The following is a 19928-nucleotide window of genomic DNA, read 5'->3' on the forward strand; positions in this document are numbered from 1 at the left end:
TCACCCCCATATTCAACGGCGCTTTATAGAAATATTTGAACTTCCTATGCCCTTTGCAGAAACCCAATGAAACTTGTTCATCAGTGTCACCGCAAACTGTGACAACCGAAGATCAATTCCATTAAAATAATTTACAATGTTCTGTCTATTGTCTCGTTATTTATTTCTCAACAGTGTTTTAATTGCTCATTTAATATGGAACTGTCCGGTAATTGAAGGGAGTAAATCGAAAATTGAAGATGAGTATTCCGATAGTCCTAACAAACAGTTCCACTGCTGCGCAAAACACCAGAAAAAAGTTGGCGTTGGACATGGTAAATCAATCAGCCGTGACAAACTCAGAAAATCACACAAATCATTTGTAGAAATTATTCATGTCCATAAGTGAGATAGTGCGATAGAGTGGAGGGGCTGTTTCAATAGGATGCGCAGTGCCGGATAGCGTAATAATTATCAATGGCACATTAATCAATTGAAGCCTCGTATGCACGATCACCTCGTGTGTTGATAAACTTGCTCATCCGGTTCGGTTTATATGTGCCCTTTAACACTTTGACACCGTTTTATATGTTTTCATTTTTCAGGTATCTCGGGGGAAATTATGACGATTGATGCAGGGTTATGTCGAAAAGTCTGTCCCAGACATAATACCGATGATCCAGGCGATCCTAGTAGACCGGCCGTTCAAGTAAATTCGCAATTTCAATGACATTATTCAAAATGCACTGACAAATCAATTTTGTCAGTTTGGTAGAATGATAACCCTTTACTGTAACTTGATTGGTGATAAAAAAGATAGTGATGAATTTCTCTAATGACCTGTTTGAATGACCGATTGAGGTCATGAGAAAAAGTTTGTTCTGTTTTAGATTCCAAATAGAAAAACTAAAAAATTCCGGTTGTTCTCAATTTTTGTGAATTACTTCACAGAGGTGTCCACCGCATTCTCAATGTCACCCACGATCAGCTCGGATGGAGCGGATTTCCACCCTTCAGGGGGTAAAAATAATTGAAACTGTTGACACATGCGATTGCTGGCAAGAATCAGGCTGCACACGAGTGTCTTTCGAACAATTAATTCACTCTGGAACACCGTATCAGGTAGCAATGGATATAGGACGATGTCTAGGGCTGTGCTCCAAGTCCCTGACATGTAAACCTCTCAAAAATAGTACGGTCAGCATCAAGGGACCCAATGGTCAGTCCTTTCACCGTTCTACTTACTTAATTTACATAATTACCGTTAATTATTCCGGTTAACCACTTCAGGTGATGAAATTTATCAAATTATCGATAAATGCGGCTGCGCCAATAATTGTCACAGAATGGACAGGACCGAGAGTGTCCTTGATTACAGTCAACTAGAGATAAAGCCAGGGATCAACACAAGCGACGTGAAACCAGTCATCAGGGTATTCACGAAACTTTTCACTTCTCTATCAAAAGATTATCCGATTGATCACTTATTTATGGTGGATTATTCCATTTAAATGTAGCACATAAATGTAGGCCAGTGTGTGGGTTCTTGTCCCGGTAATGAAACCGAGACGTGTCTACTTAGAGACAAAAAAGAACCAACCAGGTGTCTAGCGGCTCTTTATTCAAAACATCATAATTGTACACCAGCCAGATTCAAAGTTCACGAGTACAGGTATTTGGTTTTTTATTATTATTATTTTTATTTTACACCTGGTCTTGTCATCTATCCAGGGATTCGCTGCTGGTACTTTTTTAGGGGAGTGGGGTTGACTGCTGAGTTATTTTTCCCATATGAGAATGTTTAATAGAAGATCGAATAAAATTTATTGAGAAATAATCGTGACCATGAATCCGTTTTAAAAAATATACAACATGATTAATGGATACTTCAGTTTAATAGTATATGACGCTACAATGGGGAAAAAATGATGGAGTTCTAAAACAAGTTTTACTCGAGCCAAAACAAATTTTTTTTGCCAGCTCAGTAGTTCGCTGGAGTATTTCCCTGTTACGATAATCAATGTCGGGTTGATACTGGGGAATCTAGTGGGATGGCCCTAATATTAATTTTGTTACAGAACACGCAGAGGCTCTAAACGGGAAATAATTCAAATAGTGGAGTGTGCCTGTATATCTTAAACTATTAGAACTATATGAAAAAGTTCAATTTGAATATGTGAAAAAACACTGGTTATCATAAAAAGCGGCTTCAGTCTGACATTCACTTGATTCCCACCTGGTAGGTACAGGAGATGACGGATGATTTGAACCTCACGGTCGTGTCCTCGAAGATCTTTTGGAGCTACGTCACTGCTTCTTTCTTTTCTTTCTCCCTCATTATTATTGCACTGTTGAACGGAGGATCTCGCGCTTTTTTTTAGTCAAGTCTGCGTGAGGTATTGGCAGGAGAATATTCACCGGGATTCTGTCATCAATTTTCGGAACGTGGTGTGCCTCCAAAGGAATCACATTCTGTTGGTTCAAGTAATTAAGAAACTGATTAAATAATTCAATTGTCTCTGAATGAATAATTTTACTGGGGAACTTTCTAAGTGTGAATTTTGTCAGCTACAAAGTACGTCTGACTTTTTTTTAATGTACGGAATTTTTTATGTAAATAAATGATCAACAATGGATTATGTATAGAAATGATTTACCATGGTATTTTTTTTCTCACGGAAGGCTTCAGCCAATGCCGGATTTATGTCCTCCAGGGGTTCATTCCCATGTCTTATGTACACTGGAATAAATCCAGGAATATTTTCCAACACTTGAATGGCTCTTCCATCTAAAATGACAATAATCAATTATTCACGTCCTGAAATAGTAGACAGCACAGATAAATGAATCACAAAAAAGGATCAACAAACTTGCGGAACCAATGATCCATCCAACTGTCAGCACGAGGGAGACCTGAAGAAGAAAATAGCTGTGCGTCATTTCTATGAACGGATTCGTGTCTCAAAAGTACGAATGATCAACTGAAAGTCCTATTCGTTTACTTCAGAGTTTTATATTACAGAGCAGAAACGGAACCTCTCGACCTTCTCCTACCATGGCTGAACTAACACCGGAGTCCATGAATTGAGTGTTTCCTATTCCCATCGTCCATCTACATGCTATTCAGATGGCAAGATTATATATCAATTGGGATTCATTTTATTCATGATGACGGATATGCAATGATTGTGATTAGTCATGGGTAATCGATATGAAAAATCTTCGATCAGATGAATCAATATGACTATTATTATTTCTCTACTCTGTTGGAGTATTAACTTTCTCGGATTTGATGAGATCGCTTGTGCTTCAATCGTCATTCTCTCTAACACATCTAACAAGTAGATCAAACTTGGAGTTCCATTCGATCATTAGATTCTCAATTAAATGAGTTCAGCAATTTTTATGAGCCACGAATTCATCCCTTTGAAAATACGAGCCGTTCATGGTGGCACCAGCTGACGGCGCTAGTCCTAGTGAAGGCTGAGTTACCGACGGTCGATGGTATCAGTCGGTAACAAAAGAAGACGGGATTCCATTCAGGTCTACGACCCTTGCCCTTCACCCAAAGTTAAACAAATATAACCGACCAAAGTGACTTAATTAATTTCACTTCTTCCGAGTCGACACCCCTCACGATATAGATCTACAATATATAAATATTACCACCATAAATACTTCTAATATATAAATATAGATGCCATACCCCATGAAACCCGTACCTCCAAACCAATCCCAGCGAAGTATTCTGAATCCATGACTGCCCTTGTACGCGATTGGTTAAAAAATCGAGTCTTTGAAGTACTCTGAACCCGCAAGTTCCCACCCCTGATCTTCATATTGAATTTTACAGCAATAAATAGCCGCTAAAAAATTATTTACTCTCCCAGTTGGTGGGATTATGATTATCCCTGGAGTATCGGGGGATTCCCACCTGTTCTGAAATGAATATCTGGAAAATAAAAAATGCATTCCAATCCGCATGATCCCGTTTCCCCTACCACATTCATCCCCTCCACACATTTGATTCGCCGAGTGACTCCCACGCCGCCGAAACTCGCTACTCGAGTGCTGACGGACGACCGTACGATTTCTCGTCTCTCGTGATCAGAATCGAATTTCCGATTGTTCTCAAAGTAATATCACAGTGAATAAAAAAAAAAGTGTATTAATTCGTTCCGCGAACGCTAATTCAATAAGTGGCAACCGCATTCTAGACCTCGGTCTGAAGGTGTGTGGTATAATCTACTTATAATCCTGGATAAATATTATCTGTGAATGGTTGAAATACACGTGTGTGATTGGCGAGTGCTTGATAAGTGATTCTGGAATAAACAAATTCATCTGGATACATAATGGATACATCCCCTACATTTCCGCAGTTCATTAAATTCGCTGGGTATTAATTAAGGGATAGGGACGACATTGAAGTCCGACGAAAGTGATTCAAATTGACGGCCGGCCTGACACATCTTGTCAAACTTATTTTACAATGATCGATTGTTGGGAAATCTCCGGCCTCCACCCGGTTATTTTTTATGAGCGTGGGATCACCATGTGCGACACGCGGATTTATTTATCGCACCATAATCTCACCTACGAGAAAAAAAAAGGAAAAATGGTATTGACGGTCCAGATCGGATAGCGTTTCACAGCTTTGGAGTTGGATTTATTTTGCGACTCTCCGGCAATGCTACCGTGTATCACACACTAATTCCTTTATTCGCGCATAAACATCATCTCCAGGAACTACATTCCCTGAGCTAGAAAAAAATATCCTAGAAAAATATATTACCAAGAAAAAAAATCCGCATCGTCTCGTACAAAGCTATTCAATATTCGGAGCATAAGGGAATTAAACGGTACCTCTTTTGTATTTTTGGAATAAAGGAACAATGCATGAGACGTGATGCAGCAGTTGGTCGAGAGTGTTACTTGGAGATAAGAAAAAAAAATGAAAAGAAACTGGAGGAAAGCAGGTAGTGAGCGTCGTCTTTCGGGCAGGGTCGCATGGTTGGTTCAGCAAGGGCGGCATTTGGACAGTAACGGCTCTGAACAGAAGAGCGCCTGCGCTCCGAGTTCACCTACCCTCTGGGGGCTACAGCCTTTGCCAGCTGTCGGCCCACAACAATTGGTTTTCCCCGAATAAAGAGCAAGTTCCGAGTTACGACGAAATATACGAAAAAATCGGGCGTCGATGAGCTTTGATGAACGAATTGATTAGAGTTTTTTCAGCCGGATTGCAAATCATGATGACAATGAATCCAGCACCGGGTGTTTGTCATGTTTTTTGGGTGTTGGTACGTCCCTGATGGTCTGTATGTCATAGGCAGATGCACGGTAAGCTCTCGACGCTACCGATCAATAAACCCACACCGCGAGCAAAGGAAAGACCTCTCGGCGAGTCCCCAATGCTCCCCCCACGTCCGCATGCTGTCTCTTTCTACTTATGGCCCACAAGCTGATCTCCCCCTCCCCCTTCTTCCATTCATGCCAACCCCCGCATCATTTCCCACACGTGCAGAAAGGCTCGTTGATTTTTGTCCCTGGAGTCACACATTTTTCGAGGGTCTTTTTTGCGGCTCTTGGAGTTTTTTTTTCAATTGGAAGACCACCGGTCCCCACTCGGATCCAACTCCGGGGTATTATTAATTATTTAATTAGTCCCTTTGTATGGAAGTTCAGAATTGGCCAGATTACTCCGCTCTTGGTGCGGTTGAAATATTTTCTGGAGACTGAGGTTTCAAACGCTCAGCTCCATACACCCGGGGGCGAAGGGGTGAGATTGTATTTTAGGACGGCGGCTGGAAGCGAGTCCGTGAGGCGATCCTCGAGTTTAAATCGTTCCGGTCGTTTGCGGGGTTCGTTAAATGCGACCCACAAGGCCTATCATGCCTCCCATATGACCCAGTTCAAGTCGAATGCAGGATTTTCACTCCAGAATTTCATTTTTCCATCAGGCGAGACAAGAAATTGCTCTCGAATTTCGGTCTAGAGGTGATGAGAGATTTATTTCTAGAGTAGTGGGGGGACCACTTGATGTTTAAGTCTGCTAACAAATCAGTTAGTTCCTGGAAAGTAGAACTATGCAGAACCCCATAAAATGATAATAGTTGTGTTTTGCCAGCGTCTGAAGTGTTCAGTCAATTGAAAGAACTGAAGAAACCGCGAATGAAATAAAAAGGGCGGTACGTTAAGAGTCACCCACTCTGAGATCACGTCATCGCTCGTCGCTTATAGATGATTGTGCGAGGGGCACTCTGGTGCGACTAATGAGTCACATCTGGTGACCGTCAATTGCCATTCACTCGTAATTAAAATTCTCTTAAATTTCTTTTCGATGTCCGGTGGATTCAGTGGAATCGGTTGTCGCTGTAGTCAGTCAATTCATCGTCACTCAGGTCATCTGTAGCACTAGTCTAGTAGTAATCAACCAATCAACTGCAATCGCAGTTGTAATCGTTCAATTGGAGTTACAGATAGGGGGAGGCTTTGGTTGTTAAGAGGGAATAAAATATTTCAGTGTTTTAAGGGACAGGGAAATGTGCCTTTTGTGTTGTGATTTTTAATACTTGATTTTATATCAAGTTGGTGATTACGTCAGAGCTGGGATTTACACTGTGATTTTGTGACTACAACAGGTGTGCTTGCTGCCCAGTCAAGGATATGGGCATGTGCAAGATGCTGTGTAGTCTGCCAGGCGCGGCGAAGATGCCCTTCGCTGTAATCGTCCTGATTACAATCATGATTAACGGTGAGTGCAATTTATTTTGGAGCCTCAATTTAACATAACATGATGATAAAATAAATTCACGGTTTAGATTGGTACAATGAAATTAAATTGTTAAAATGGGTCTTTATTAGTTGCTACTGCTGAGGATGAGTCGATGGGGCCGGTGTTTGTCAAGGAACCTCCAAATCGTGTGGACTTCTCTAATGGTACTGGAGCTGAAGTTGAGTGCCAGGCTCGAGGCAATCCCCAACCGGATATCATATGGGTTCGTGCTGATGGTACTGCTGTTGGTGACGTCCCTGGATTGAGACAGGTGATGTATTATTCATTGGTTTTAAATTCGTTGACCATATCTTTTCATCATTCATCCCTTTGTCAGGCGAATTAATTCCCCACTTATTGAGTCTTAATCGAATTTCCGGGTCATTGACGTTTAATTAATTTATGGAATTAATTCATGGGCATGTTGTTTCGTTTATGCTTCAGGTTTTGCCGAATGGCAATTTGGTCTTTCCCCCTTTCCGCGCTGAGGATTATCGTCAAGAGGTTCATGCCCAGGTTTATAGTTGTCTGGCAACATCTCCAGCTGGATCAGTGCACAGCCGAGACGTCAACGTCAGAGCCGGTAAGGTCTCGGCCCAGTTTCTTTATTTGCCCCCATAAACTGCCAAGTCTTTGTCTTCCAAAATGAGTGATTTAATGATAAAAATGAATTATAATGTGGGAGTGATATCGAGGAGTCCTCAAGTCCCATATTAATTTATCTTGCATTGCCCGTGGCCTCTTCATTAATGGAATGGACCGCTGTATCGTCAGCGTGACTCCCTCAATTTACTAAAGACCCTCAAATTGTGAAGTTCAATGCTTCCAGATTCTTATTGTTTTGTATTTATAATTGAATAAGCTAATGAGGTCACCATTGCGTCGCCACCGCTGCAATGTTTCTCCGTCGTTTATCCCCATCATTTTAATTGTAGGAAGTTAAAAATTGAGTCCCCACTTTTGCGTGACTTTCTCGGGGTTTCGAAAACCGAAGCTAATAATTAACATTTCATTAGCGCCCCCAAAAAATCCAGGTGGCTACATAACGTCAGTTCGATCGTAGGAAATTGTTCCCAATTAGCCAAAGCACAACACAATTACGTTTTGGTAATTTCTGCTGAATTACATCTTGGGAATTTTTCAATTAAGTTTAAATAATTTTGAATCAACAGTGGTGGCGCAATACTACGATACAGATGTGAATAAGGAATACGCAATACGTGGAAACAGTGCGATTTTGAAGTGCGTTGTACCCTCTTTTGTTGCGGACTTTGTCAATGTACTTTCTTGGCACACTGATCAGAAAGAAGAGTTTCTTCCGGGCGAAGACTACGGTATTAAATCAAATTGGCTAACCGGAAGGTCTTGAGTAGATGGCTTGACATTCACTTTTGCTTGAAATTTTTTTATTTCTCATTACACCGACGAATATGATTAATACACGGAGACCATATAGTTAGTCTCGTCCGGTCTTCTCTGGAGTGCGTCGTCCCTCAACACGCGTCAAGCGTCTCGTTAATGTCATTCCCAGTTCGTTATCTCTATGTACCGCATGTGTGTGCTCATACTCACTGAAATAATTGGCGTGAGGATGAGGACAAGAGAATCAGTGGTATTGACCTCTCGATGGAGGTATTTTAATAGAATTTCCGAAAGCAGAGTGAATGCCAATCGATTTGTTCACGATGTGTTAAAAATAGTACTTCCTAATCTGAAGAGTGTCGAATTAAAAAAAATAGTTTACACTTCCTTGAATTTTCGAAATGGAAAAGACAATTCGAAAAGCCGCCGTCAACGTTCTCACTACAACAGACAGGGGAGAAATTCCTCTTTTTTCGTTTTTTTTTAATATCTACAGTCCATAGCGTTAATTGATACTTTGATCGGGTTATCGAATATCTGTGGAACCATGGGAATGTGATTCTCCGTGGCCGCTGACCACATCGCGACACGAAGATAAATGGCAGTGACCAATTGAGGCCTTCACCGTCGATAAAAATCGGACATGACTTTAAAAAAAAAGCAGGAGTGAAACTGTCAATTAATGTGCATTGCTCTAGACTGCAAGACCTCGTCCGGGGATTGGGTATGACCGAGATTGCAGCAATGGTTCTATTACACGGGTGGAATAGATTTGAATTGATTGAGGGAAGAAGAAGATAGTCTGCTCGGATCATTGCGCTAGTTTATGAAGGCTATCAAACGGCGATGGGTGTCATGTACAATGTCAATTGATTCATTCAAATTAGATTACATTGGTTAATGGTATTTAATGGGTGTAAGCGATGACACATTGTTGAGTATTTCAAATTAATGTTGATTGAGGTCTACAACAAATATTGTCCCAGAGAATTGACTATCCCTCTTAGATTCGGAGATATTGAAGTAAAAATCTGGTGAATGGGATCTTATCGGTTTGGGAAAGTTAAAATTAATTTCTTTTTTTATAATTATAATAAATTTACAGTGGTCCATCAGTACTATCAGTCGGAAGTTAACAACGAATACGTCATTCGCGGAAACTCGGCGATTCTCAAATGCAGTATCCCCTCTTTTGTATCCGAGTTCGTTCAAGTAGTAGGTTGGCAAGATGATCAAGGCAACTCCTTCAATCCCGACACCGACAATGGTACAGCTGTTTTATTATTTTCTGTATTTCCTTCCACAAACGGGGAGTCCGCAGTGGCGTCAACGTACTCAAATAATCATCTTGTTAATGCTTCGTTGGGAGATTCTAAATATAAATGAGCTTACCGTTACTTACGCCCTCTTGACACCAGAGAAACGATACCACAAATAAAATTATTTCTGCTCTGTATTCCGTCGGGATTAACACTTACTTTGTCTTCGTCCACTTTTTATTTGCGCTGTTAGAAAATTACTCCTGAAATTTTGACTGGAGTATTTATTCTAATGAAATTTTCATGAATTTCGTCGTTTCTCTGGCTAATTATCGATGGGATCGACGTGAACAAAGTGCGTCGAGTCCGTCCCGTCGTTAATTGGCTGGGAAAAAACGAATTTTTGCGGAAAGGGTCCAGACCATCTTTGGATTGAATTTATAACAACTACAACAACACAACTGTTGACAACTTATTTCCCCAGTTGTGGTGCAGTACTATGAGGCAGAGGTGGTATCCGAATACGTGATACGGGGCAATGCAGCAATATTAAAGTGCACCATACCAAGTTTTGTGGCTGAATTCGTGAGCGTCGATTCTTGGGAGGGAAGCGATGGCTCGAAATACAAACCGTCCGACGACTACGGTATACCGCACCAACAGTCCATTTCTCACATATGTCCCATATTTGATACACTGGCCTTTTAATATCTCGGGAAGACGTGTACAGCGGTGGCAGCGCTCAATCTTGTTTATTATTGGCATCATTTTTCATTCGGTACTTTTTATTATTCTTGAAAAAAAAAAAATCATGTAGTGGTAGCACAGACATATCAACCGGAAATAATGACCGAATACGTCATTAGAGGAAACAGTGCGATTCTCAAGTGCAGTATTCCGAGTTACATTGCCGAGTTTGTGAGGATTGAGGCTTGGATACGTGAGGATGGAGAGGTTTATCTACCAGACGTTCCGGAGTCTGATCAGGGCAGGCATTTTTCCCTATTTTTCGCAAATTTGCAGACGCTGAACATATCGTGCTTTATCCCCTCACGTCCGAGACGTTCAAATATTCTATTGTTTTTCATATTTTTCTATCGATAGACATTTTTTTTTATAACTCACTGTCACTCATTGATTAATTAATGACAAAATGGACTTGCGCGAGCAGTGGTTTCGCAGTTCTACGTTACCGAGGCTGAGAACGAGTACGTTATACGTGCTAATAGTGCAATAATGAAATGCAAAATTCCAAGTTTTGTATCTGAATTTGTCTACGTGGATCAGTGGATAGCAGACGATGGCACTATTTATCGGCCTGGCGAGGGGGACTATGGTAAAATGATAGATCCTTGCGGAACGGATGTAGAGTATATAAGAAGAGGGAAATTAATGAAGGGGATCGATGTAGATTTTTTTTTCAAGGGGATATAGATTGAATGAAATTTCACATTTTTATTCAACAAATGGTAATTATTCTCCAACAATTAAAATTCACTTCATTCAAGGAATTTCGTAATATTCAGTGATTCATATAATGATCCAAGTGCTCGTTAAAAGTTTGTACTCCTCAGAATATCGAACTCCCTTCGTTGGTTCGCCCTCCACTGAACGTCAAATTTCACCACCTTTAGTTTCTATGATTAAGGACAAAGCGAGCACCGACATACCATCAACGTCACGAGAATTAGGTCATCTTTGTGTTTTTGTATTATTTTTTCAGTTGTTCAACAATTATACGAGTCACGAGTTATCGATGAATTCGTACTGAGGGGAAATACAGCGACTCTTAAGTGTCTTATCCCAAGTTTTGTCGCTGATTTTGTCGATGTTATCGAATGGCGTGCGAACGATGGAACAAGTTATGGGGTGAATGATCAAGAGGAAAAGGGTACGAGCAGTCGGGGGAGAAAAATACTTTTAGAGGAATAAGTTGATAGCCTGTGTAGAAATTCCTGTAGTTAATCGTCGCTTGTCTAAAAAATTGATAAGGAATTTTCCTGTGCGTGATAAAAAATCCGAATTGAACACAGCGACGCGATCAGCGGTTGTCAACGAAGATCCTTCGTCCCTCTTCTTCACAGCCCCCCTCATAGGGGTTGTTTCACACGAAAACAGATCAATTCCTCTGATAATTATTGATAAATGAATGACTCAGGGATGAATAGGAACTTTATCAGAAGAAATTAAATTAAAAATGCGACTCGATCGTACGATCGTATGTGACGATCGCACCTGGGGGTGGTTGAGGGGGTGGACAGGAAAAAATACACTACAGTATAATTATTTCGGTTTTCAGTTGTATCGCAATACTTCGAGGTTCAAGTATACGACGTATTCGCAATTCGTGGTAATGCTGCGATATTCAAGTGTCAGGTTCCCTCATTTGTAGCTGATCACGTAGACGTTGCGGGGTGGATTGATTCCGCAGGTGGAAATTACCGGGCTGACGATGAGGAAGCGCCTTACGGTACTCTCCGAGTATTGATATCTACCAATAAATATCCCAAAGCCAATGGCACGAGCCTCTTAAACTCTATTTATTTTGTATGAATGTTTGTACCATCGAAAATCGTATAAGAAGACGGAAAAACGGTATCTGGTTGCAGTTGTCGGGCAGCGGTACGCAGTGAACGTGATGGATGAACATGTACTACGTGGAAATGCTGCGATAATCAAGTGTCACATACCAAGCTTTGTTGCCGAATTCGTCGATGTTGACTCTTGGGTTGAGGATGAAACCAGGAACATTTACCCCGCTCCCGATTATGGTACAAGAATACACAATAAAGCGATAATAGTTCATTCGTTATGCATCGCGTATCGTTAGATTTCCTCATCAAGAACTCGAGTATCGGCGGGTTAATATTGTGGGTGGGGCCAATCGTTAGTCATTTGCCTTTGTGCATCAATTAATTATGAACTTTAGAGGATGCAGATATCGGACGACTAATGGTCAGAGTAGGGGAAGAGTATGTCGAATTATTAATTACACGTGCGAAGTTCAAAGTTCATAGTGTTGTGAAATGAGCAAATAAAATTGGCGGGAAAATTTTACGATTTGATTGATTCTATGGATTTATTCCATGGGCAGGTGACCTAAGGGATTGCCATGGTGTAGTATCGTCTATTCTGGTGATGACTTCAGAAGAATTTATTCTATTTATGTTAATTGTTTTACAGTCGTGATCAAAGACAAAAAAAAACGGAAGAGTAGAAGAGTATAATGTGCCGGCGTGTACGGCATGTGACAAAATACTAGTAACACTATATTATTTCCGGTTTGTTGTACCCTCTGCAGAGGAGAACTAGTTCACTTGGATTCCAGAATCATGAATATAAATATAGATCGTTGGGTTTCATTATCATTAAAACGAGTATGATATACGAAACGGGTTTAGAGTTTGAGACGTTGACTGCCGCTGCTCGCGCTGTCCCAGTTCTTCCCTTTCCTCTTTTTGTGCACATTCGTTGGTTAATTGCAAGTGTCCTTGTATTGGTTTGAATGAGGTGCAAGATAAGAGCTGACGACAAGTGCTTCTTCAAGATCCAAATAGTTTTTACGGATTATTGACTTGTCGCTGGCTTGGGCATGAAAATCTTTCTTCCCTTTGGGACTGAAATAATTAATTCGAAATTTTCTGTCACTATTATCTTTAAAAATGTGGGAACTCAAATTACGTGAATGATATTATTGGACAATGTACGGTTTCGAATTAAATTTTTCAGTCACATTTTAACCACCTCATCATCATCAAACTCTCAATGCTGCCCTCGAGGTTTCACTCGAAGCCTTTGAAATGGATCAAGATATTGATGATATGTTTAATGGAACGAAAGTTTGTTGAATGTCGACAAACTTCTTCGAGAGTTGCTGAGGGGCAAGTCCTTGATACCCGAAATTCTTAATCACAACCATATCATCCACAAGTAGTTCGATCCTGCATGAAATCCGTGTGGCTCATTCATCATTCTCTAATCTATTTCATTTGCTTTTATCTTTATCTATATTTTTTTTAATTCTCGCATGACTGTTATTCATATGCAAAGCATAATTAGATAATTGAATTCGAATTAATCTGTCATTTTTGCGGGGGGTAACAGATGGTAAATACTTGGTGTTGCCTTCTGGCGAATTGCACATCAGAGATGTTGGACCCGAGGATGGATACAAAACATACCAATGCAGAACTAAGCACCGTCTCACTGGAGAAACAAGATTATCAGCTACTAAGGGACGACTTGTCATCACCGGTAAGTCAGAGTCTCATTGCTCCAGTCTCCAATAAGAATTTTACAAAGCTGCAACAATTCTTGCACCAAAAATATTCTCCATAACTTTGACAAATGCTCAGTAAATGCAGGGAATAAAAAAATTGTAGGACAATTCAATCCAATTTACAAACGTCAATGTTGTGAAACTAATATACGATCACAAGAGTTGACAGTCATGACACATTTAAATGTATTCCAATGATGCAGTCGCGATAGTTGCAAGAATTGTTGAAGTCTTCATATCATTCAGGTATCGTGAGTCAATAAAAAATTTATTTGTTATCTTTAAAAAATTTTGAGATGAGTAACAGACGATAAAATTAAAGTTCAAGTTTACCTACTCATCAACCATTTAAAAAATGCTTTGGGTCACGATACCTGCGCTCTGAACACCTACAAAGGGTACACGTGGACGAAGCAATATTGATTAAAATGGACATGCCCATACCATGTGATATCATCTCGTAACGCATGAGGGCGACGACTGCATAAATTCAATTACCACAAGAAAAAAAAGATTTCCAAAAATAAAAGTAAAATACAGCGGTAGAATCCACATTGCTTTGTCACAGTAGAAAAATCATAAAAAATAAGAAGTGAATGAGTTTGGTTGAAGTCGTTAAATAAAATATGATCAGTCATTTATTAGTTGGATTGGCAATAGCCAAGAGTAAAGATTGAAATTAGAATGATGTATAGAACAAACTCATTGACAATTACCTGAATGCTGGGACAGGGTACCCCTGCGGGCACACGCCACTGCGCCCGCTTTTTAAAGAACATTGATTGATCGGTTACTATGCGCTCGATTGCTCTCGCGATCTCCTGCTAATCTTCACTCTGGAGTCCGCCCTTCAATCGTCTCACTCTCCACTGCCGGGTATTTTGTACAATAATATTTTTTTAAAAAGACAGGTAAGTTAAAAATCACACGGACCTACGCGCAAGAGAATACGATCCAAAGATATATCAAATCTGAGATCCAAAGGATTACTTGACCTTGAGATTACTGACTGTTAGGGAATGGGCATTGTCATTCAGGTGGTTCGTAACACTTTCACATTGACAAACAGGGGTTCCCCGTTCCGCAATATGGGCAAGTAAAATTAAACAATAAGAAACAACGAAAGGGATGTAGATTAGTGAGGTACTATCCTCGATGGGAATAAATCCAGAGCCGGTTGGAGCCGCGAGGCCGAAGTTCCCGACAATCGACGACTCAAGAAGCTTTCGTACGACGATGGACGGGTCCGTGACCTTGTTATGCCCTGCGCAGGGGTTCCCCGCTCCCGTCAGCAAGTAAGTCACCAACGATGACCTATTTTCTACATGAATTTTCGCCTATGTAAAGTTCAATCTACACGACATGACTATTTACGAAGCTGGTCGGTAAGCAAATGAATGTTCAAGGAGGTGATGAGCCAATTTTTACTGAATATTTCACTCTGTGGAGTTCTATAAATGATTGAAAAAATGACCCATAAATCTAAGTCTCCTGTATAAATATTATTTCGCGAATCTCTCTGAAGCTGTTAGGATGGAAGAAAGTTAATTTGTGACTGATGAAATGCTCTCAGCAAAGTAACAATAGAATGATCATCAAATTGGAATAATAAAAAATTTTTTTCTAAAATCTCTAACCAATTTCCAACTGCAGAACCTATCGCCAGCGCAAAGCCAAAATTCACAATGACTGAGAACTCTCGTACCTATACAGTCCGATCAGCTGAAGCACTGACTCTGTTCTGTCCGGCACAGGCGTATCCCCTTCCAGCTTTCAGGTACAAATAACTTTTCACATTTCATGAGATTGAACAGAGAGACTGTTAAATTAGACTGAACGATTCAAGTGTGATTGATTAAATAGAACCGGTCGCAAGTGCTAAACCAAAGTTCACAATAGCAGAAAAATTAAGGGCCTACTCAATCAACTCCAATGGGCACCTGACCTTCTTCTGCCCGGCCCAGGCATTTCCTGTTCCAGCCTTCAGGTAAAGGAATAATTGAAAATCTTTGATCAATCCATTTGTTGTTTTTCGAAGAGCCGATGGCTAGTGCTCGACCAAAATTCTCAATATCCGATACGAGAAGAGACTTCACAGTGTACCATCAACGATCGCAAACACTGTTCTGCCCTGCGCAAGCATTTCCTATCCCAGCATTCAGGTACATTAATGTCCACATAAAAATAGTCCTCTGAGGGATAATTGTTCTATTGAAATTCGCCCTTGTGGAGTTTTCCTGTGATTCTCATTTTTTAATGAGAATAATTTGCTACCAATGTCCTTCGGTTTCCATTGCCTTCCCACTGAGTGTTAAAACGTGTCCTTATAGAGCCTGTAGCCAGTGCCCGGCCGAAATTTCCATCACTTGCTGATTTACAAGCCTTTCGTGTGCCTCTCAGTGGAGGGATGACCTTTCTATGCCCAGCTCAAGGCTTCCCAGTCCCCTCATACAGGTAATCGGACTCACCGTCTAAATTCTTGACTCCTCTTTGTAGATAGAAACATGGACAGAACGTGCTGTGAATACGAGATTACAGATATTCGTTCCTCGGTCTCTCCGCGGAGAGAAATTTTCTAGAAAATATTCTAGTGTGAGTACTGATAAAAATCACAATTCCTCGGTTGTGAAAAAGCCTAATGCTGTTAAATAAAAGTCGTCGGGATTTTTAGTCAGAGTTCTTCACTTTGTACTAGACATTTCAAAGCATGGGTGTGGTTCTGAAGGGGACCCTCGTCCAGCATTTCGATGGGAAAAAATCTATGTCTCTAAAATGCTGAGAATTATTATTTTCATTTAGAACCCGCGTCGAGCTCTAAGCCGAAATTTCCTTCGATTAATGACATTGGAGTAAGAGTTGTCGAACAAACTAGTTTCACCATGCTGTGCTCTGCCCAGGCGTACCCTGTCGCCGTGTTTAGGTAGGTTCCATACTACTCTAAGAACAGTGGAATTATTATTGTCTCTCTTCCAATATCCCCGACCGTTGAAATGATTCAGAACCCGCTGGTTTTGCGAGACCAAAATTCTCGACGATCGATAAGAGCAGAATGTTTGAAATGATCGAGGGATGTGACGTGACTCTTCATTGCCCTGTCCAGGCACATCCTGTCCCAGTCTCTAAGTAAGTCAAATGAATGAAAATCTTTTCTATAAATTAGAACCAGTCTCGAGTACCAAACCAAAAATGACATCTTTGGACGTCAAATCAACAAATCCGACTGTTACTCCGGGTTTTTCGACGACTCTCTTGTGCCCAGTACAGGGATATCCCGTACCAGCATTCAGGTAATTTTTAGTTGATCATTTTTTTATTCACCGGGATATGGGAAGATTAAAACTGTATCCTCGCATAGAACCCATGGCAAGTGTCAAGCCAAAATTCTCGGGGGTCTCGGTTAGGACCTTAGAGGCAATTGAGCGCATGGGAGACGTCGCAACACTTAGCTGTCCAGCTCAGGGATATCCAGTTCCTGCATTTAGGTAACACAATATGTGATTTGGCCAGTAGAGGTTTCCATTCGTTTTCTCCCCCAGAACCTGTGACCAGCGCCAAACCAAAGTTTCTCAATGCTGATATCAAAGTTGTGACACCGACGTTGTCAGGGGGTTCAGTGGCTCTTACTTGTCCTGCCCAAGGATTTCCCGTGCCCCTCACACGGTCAGTGACTGTAGACTTTTGTTCAATACTTTATTGTGAAAAAATGTGCTCGAGATGTTGGTGATAACTGTCGCGAATAATGCACTGGTTAAAATCATTTTTTGGGACTGGTCATTGCTGGAAGGAACTGTCAGGGACACTTAGTACCCGCGCTCGTGAATTTAATAAGATAAAAAATAATAATTGAAATAATATTTATACTGAATTCAAATTATTGGAATAATTTAGAGCCCAGTTCGAGCGCTAAGCCGAAGTTGACAGCAAATCGCAAAATTGAGCTGATCGAGTTTCCATTATTCGCCTCAGCGACTTTCATGTGCCCTGTGCAGGGATACCCAGTGCCGGTGCAGAGGTGAGATTTTTGAGAGAGTCAAGAGAGCTTATAAAATATCCTCACTCGTTTCAACTTGGCTCAATTTCTTATTGTCCCTCTGTCCGTTACTTTATTGGTGCGTTAAGAACTCTCTTCGGTTCACATCTCATTCAGATCCCAGCACGAGTGTGAAACCGAAACTGCCGGCAAATCGTAAAGTTGAGTGGCTTGATACAAGAACAACTGAAATAACAAGCATGGAGTGTCCACTGCAGGGATTCCCCGTGCCTGTATATAGGTACGAATTGATTAGCTGTCTAATCGACCTAAAAGTAGCATGAAGTCAGTAGTAAAGTGGTAAATCAGGCCGAGCTCATGTAGATATAAAAAAAAAAACACATGAAATTTCCGTTTTTATTGACCGAGATTCAGTTAATGACCTTCAAAATTGATGGAACTGTTCGATCTATTTTCAAAGTCCAGTCCCACTTACCACTTAACTCCTGAAATACTTTTTTTTTCTTCTGTATAGAACCTGTTGGTTTGAAACCCCCGTCGTTCTCCAATGACGACGAATTACGTGCCTTTTCAAGGCGGGAAAAATCAGGCTTTTCATTGATGTGTCTTGCTCAGGGTAGCCCGCCACCATCCACAAGGTAATTGTGCGCACGAAATAAAGAAAAATACGATTTATAAAATAATCAACAACAATGCATATGAATTAACGTTTATCGGTTATGGTTACCCTGTCCCGATGTGGCTTCTCTTTAAAAGTGATGTAGACTTTTCGATTTTTCCGGTAATTTCGGACAGAGCCTGTAGGTTTAAAGCCACCATCGTTCTCCAATGACGACGAGTCGCGCACCTTCTCCAGGAAACAGGGTGGGCACTTTTCGTTGATGTGTCCTGCTCAGGGTAGTCCCGCACCAGCAACCAGGTAAATTGCTCTAGTAGAAATGGTGACACAAAACAATAGAGAGTCCTGAGAACTTATAGAAGAAAAAATTTCTGTGAACAATTTTTCGTTGAATTGTTTCTGCACTTCCTTTCATCAAGAACCTCCTTGAAATTGCCCTCCAGAGCCTGTCGGAATGAAAGCTCCCAAGTTCTCCAGTGACGACGGACTGAGTTCATGGATAAAGCGGAATGGCTCACAACTAACTCTCGAATGTAATGCTCAAGGCAGCCCACCTCCAATTGCGAGGTAATTGTCCGCAAAAATATAAGAATATCGCCCAAAATACAGTCAATCAACGCGTAGAGGTACCCAGGGGAACCCCGTCCCGGTCACGGCATTGTTTAGTCTTCATCTCAATTGTATTTTAATTTTTGTAAATTAGAACCCGTTGGAAGTAAAGGTCCTGCGTTCTCCGGTGATGATAAGATAATATTGTTAACTCGGCGAAAGACCCAGGACGTTAATTTAATCTGCAATGCACAGGGCCATCCAGCCCCAATAGCTAGGTACGATAAAACTTTTTTTTTAAGGTAAATTGTCGTTCTTTTAAGTGAAACGGGACAGATGCACGGAATGATCAGACAGGATAAATATTTTTGCGAGGATGAGACGAGAGGACAGTGAAATATCCCGGGAAAAAATTCGCGAGTCGGATATAATATTTCGGAATGAGGAATAATTATCTACTTATCTAATTAAAACATCTCAATTCCGATAACTTGATTATCTTTTCTGTCTGACCATTGGAAAGAAAGACAATTCAAGGGCTGTAAACAATTCTATTGTTGTTAAGGCAAAATAGCAGTGGAATTTATCTTTAAAAATTCCCTCCGTGACACAATCATTAATGTTATTGATTGATCGCATCACAAATGAATTCGTACGCAGAACCCGTTGGTAGCAAGGCGCCGGTGTTCCTCGGTGATGTCAGACAATTCTTCTACCTCCGTAAGGAGGGCGCAGCGATTGGCATTATTTGTACTGCACAGGGGCATCCGGTTCCCAGAGTCAGGTATAATAATTTACAATGATTGAATCTATACTTTTGGCATGGTAGAACCTGTCGGGAGCAAGGCACCAGCGATTACGGGAACACTCAAGGGTGGTTGGATGAAACAACACTCGAACTTAAGCGTTGTGATGACCTGTCCGGCCCAAGGATATCCGGTTCCAGCTTTCCGGTAAAATTAATGTTATTCTACGCCTCCCATGCGCTAAAACCTTTCAATTATCCGACATTCCATTGAATACATGACATTACACGCCACCCTCACACCGATTTTCACACTGAGGAACGAATTCAGTGAGACAAATGTGCTTGACGTCCTCACATTAATGCAGAT

General features: G+C 40.9%; 3 protein-coding genes across 7 annotated transcripts in view; 2 read left to right on the top strand and 1 right to left on the bottom strand.

Moving 5' to 3' along the window:
- Window positions 1-5: 5 nt before the first annotated feature.
- On the top strand, window positions 6-2192 carry LOC135161880 (uncharacterized). Its single transcript, XM_064119855.1, has 6 exons — window positions 6-314; window positions 585-688; window positions 931-1198; window positions 1270-1412; window positions 1497-1651; window positions 2058-2192. Exons 1-6 carry the CDS (start codon window positions 137-139, stop codon window positions 2116-2118), a joined length of 909 nt encoding a protein of 302 aa, XP_063975925.1. The 5' UTR covers window positions 6-136; the 3' UTR covers window positions 2119-2192.
- Window positions 1780-3012, bottom strand: LOC135161888 (uncharacterized). The gene is made up of 3 exons (XM_064119864.1): window positions 2850-3012; window positions 2637-2767; window positions 1780-2451 (listed from the first exon to the last, which is right to left on the bottom strand). The coding sequence occupies exons 1-3, from the start codon at window positions 2917-2919 to the stop codon at window positions 2320-2322; spliced, it is 333 nt and encodes a 110-aa protein (XP_063975934.1). The 5' UTR covers window positions 2920-3012; the 3' UTR covers window positions 1780-2319.
- Window positions 3013-3955: 943 nt separating this feature from the next.
- Window positions 3956-19928, top strand: part of LOC135161852 (cell adhesion molecule Dscam1) — a 44381-nt gene continuing 28408 nt past the window's right edge. Inside the window, exons 1-7 of one of the 5 annotated variants that reach the window (XM_064119788.1) lie at window positions 3965-4210; window positions 6621-6733; window positions 6844-7025; window positions 7199-7337; window positions 9860-10021; window positions 13480-13629; window positions 15308-15431. In XM_064119788.1, coding sequence (XP_063975858.1) covers window positions 6646-6733; window positions 6844-7025; window positions 7199-7337; window positions 9860-10021; window positions 13480-13629; window positions 15308-15431 — 845 coding nt within the window. In that variant the 5' untranslated portion in view covers window positions 3965-4210; window positions 6621-6645. Of the gene's footprint in view, window positions 4211-6620; window positions 6734-6843; window positions 7026-7198; window positions 7338-9859; window positions 10022-10192; window positions 10364-11098; window positions 11267-11674; window positions 11846-11984; window positions 12147-13479; window positions 13630-15307; window positions 15432-19928 lie in introns of all 5 variants that reach the window. The other 4 variants (XM_064119791.1, XM_064119790.1, XM_064119786.1 and 1 more) reach the window with 4 other exon arrangements.

This window comes from Diachasmimorpha longicaudata, chromosome 4 (genome assembly GCF_034640455.1).
Source record: "Diachasmimorpha longicaudata isolate KC_UGA_2023 chromosome 4, iyDiaLong2, whole genome shotgun sequence".
Lineage (NCBI taxonomy): Eukaryota > Metazoa > Arthropoda > Insecta > Hymenoptera > Braconidae > Diachasmimorpha > Diachasmimorpha longicaudata.

Excerpts from the sequence above, each read along its gene's own strand:
- LOC135161880 (XM_064119855.1), top strand. The coding sequence starts at position 137 with ATGTTCTGTCTATTGTCTCGTTATTTATTTCTCAACAGTGTTTTAATT. Across the intron at positions 315-584 it reads AAAAGTTGGCGTTGGACATG|GTATCTCGGGGGAAATTATG; the intron begins GTAAATCAATCA and ends TTCATTTTTCAG. Across the intron at positions 689-930 it reads CTAGTAGACCGGCCGTTCAA|AGGTGTCCACCGCATTCTCA; the intron begins GTAAATTCGCAA and ends ATTACTTCACAG.
- LOC135161888 (XM_064119864.1), bottom strand. The coding sequence starts at position 2,919 with ATGACGCACAGCTATTTTCTTCTTCAGGTCTCCCTCGTGCTGACAGTT. Across the intron at positions 2,768-2,849 it reads ATGGATCATTGGTTCCGCAA|ATGGAAGAGCCATTCAAGTG; the intron begins GTTTGTTGATCC and ends TTGTCATTTTAG. Across the intron at positions 2,452-2,636 it reads GTGAGAAAAAAAATACCATG|AATGTGATTCCTTTGGAGGC; the intron begins GTAAATCATTTC and ends TTGAACCAACAG.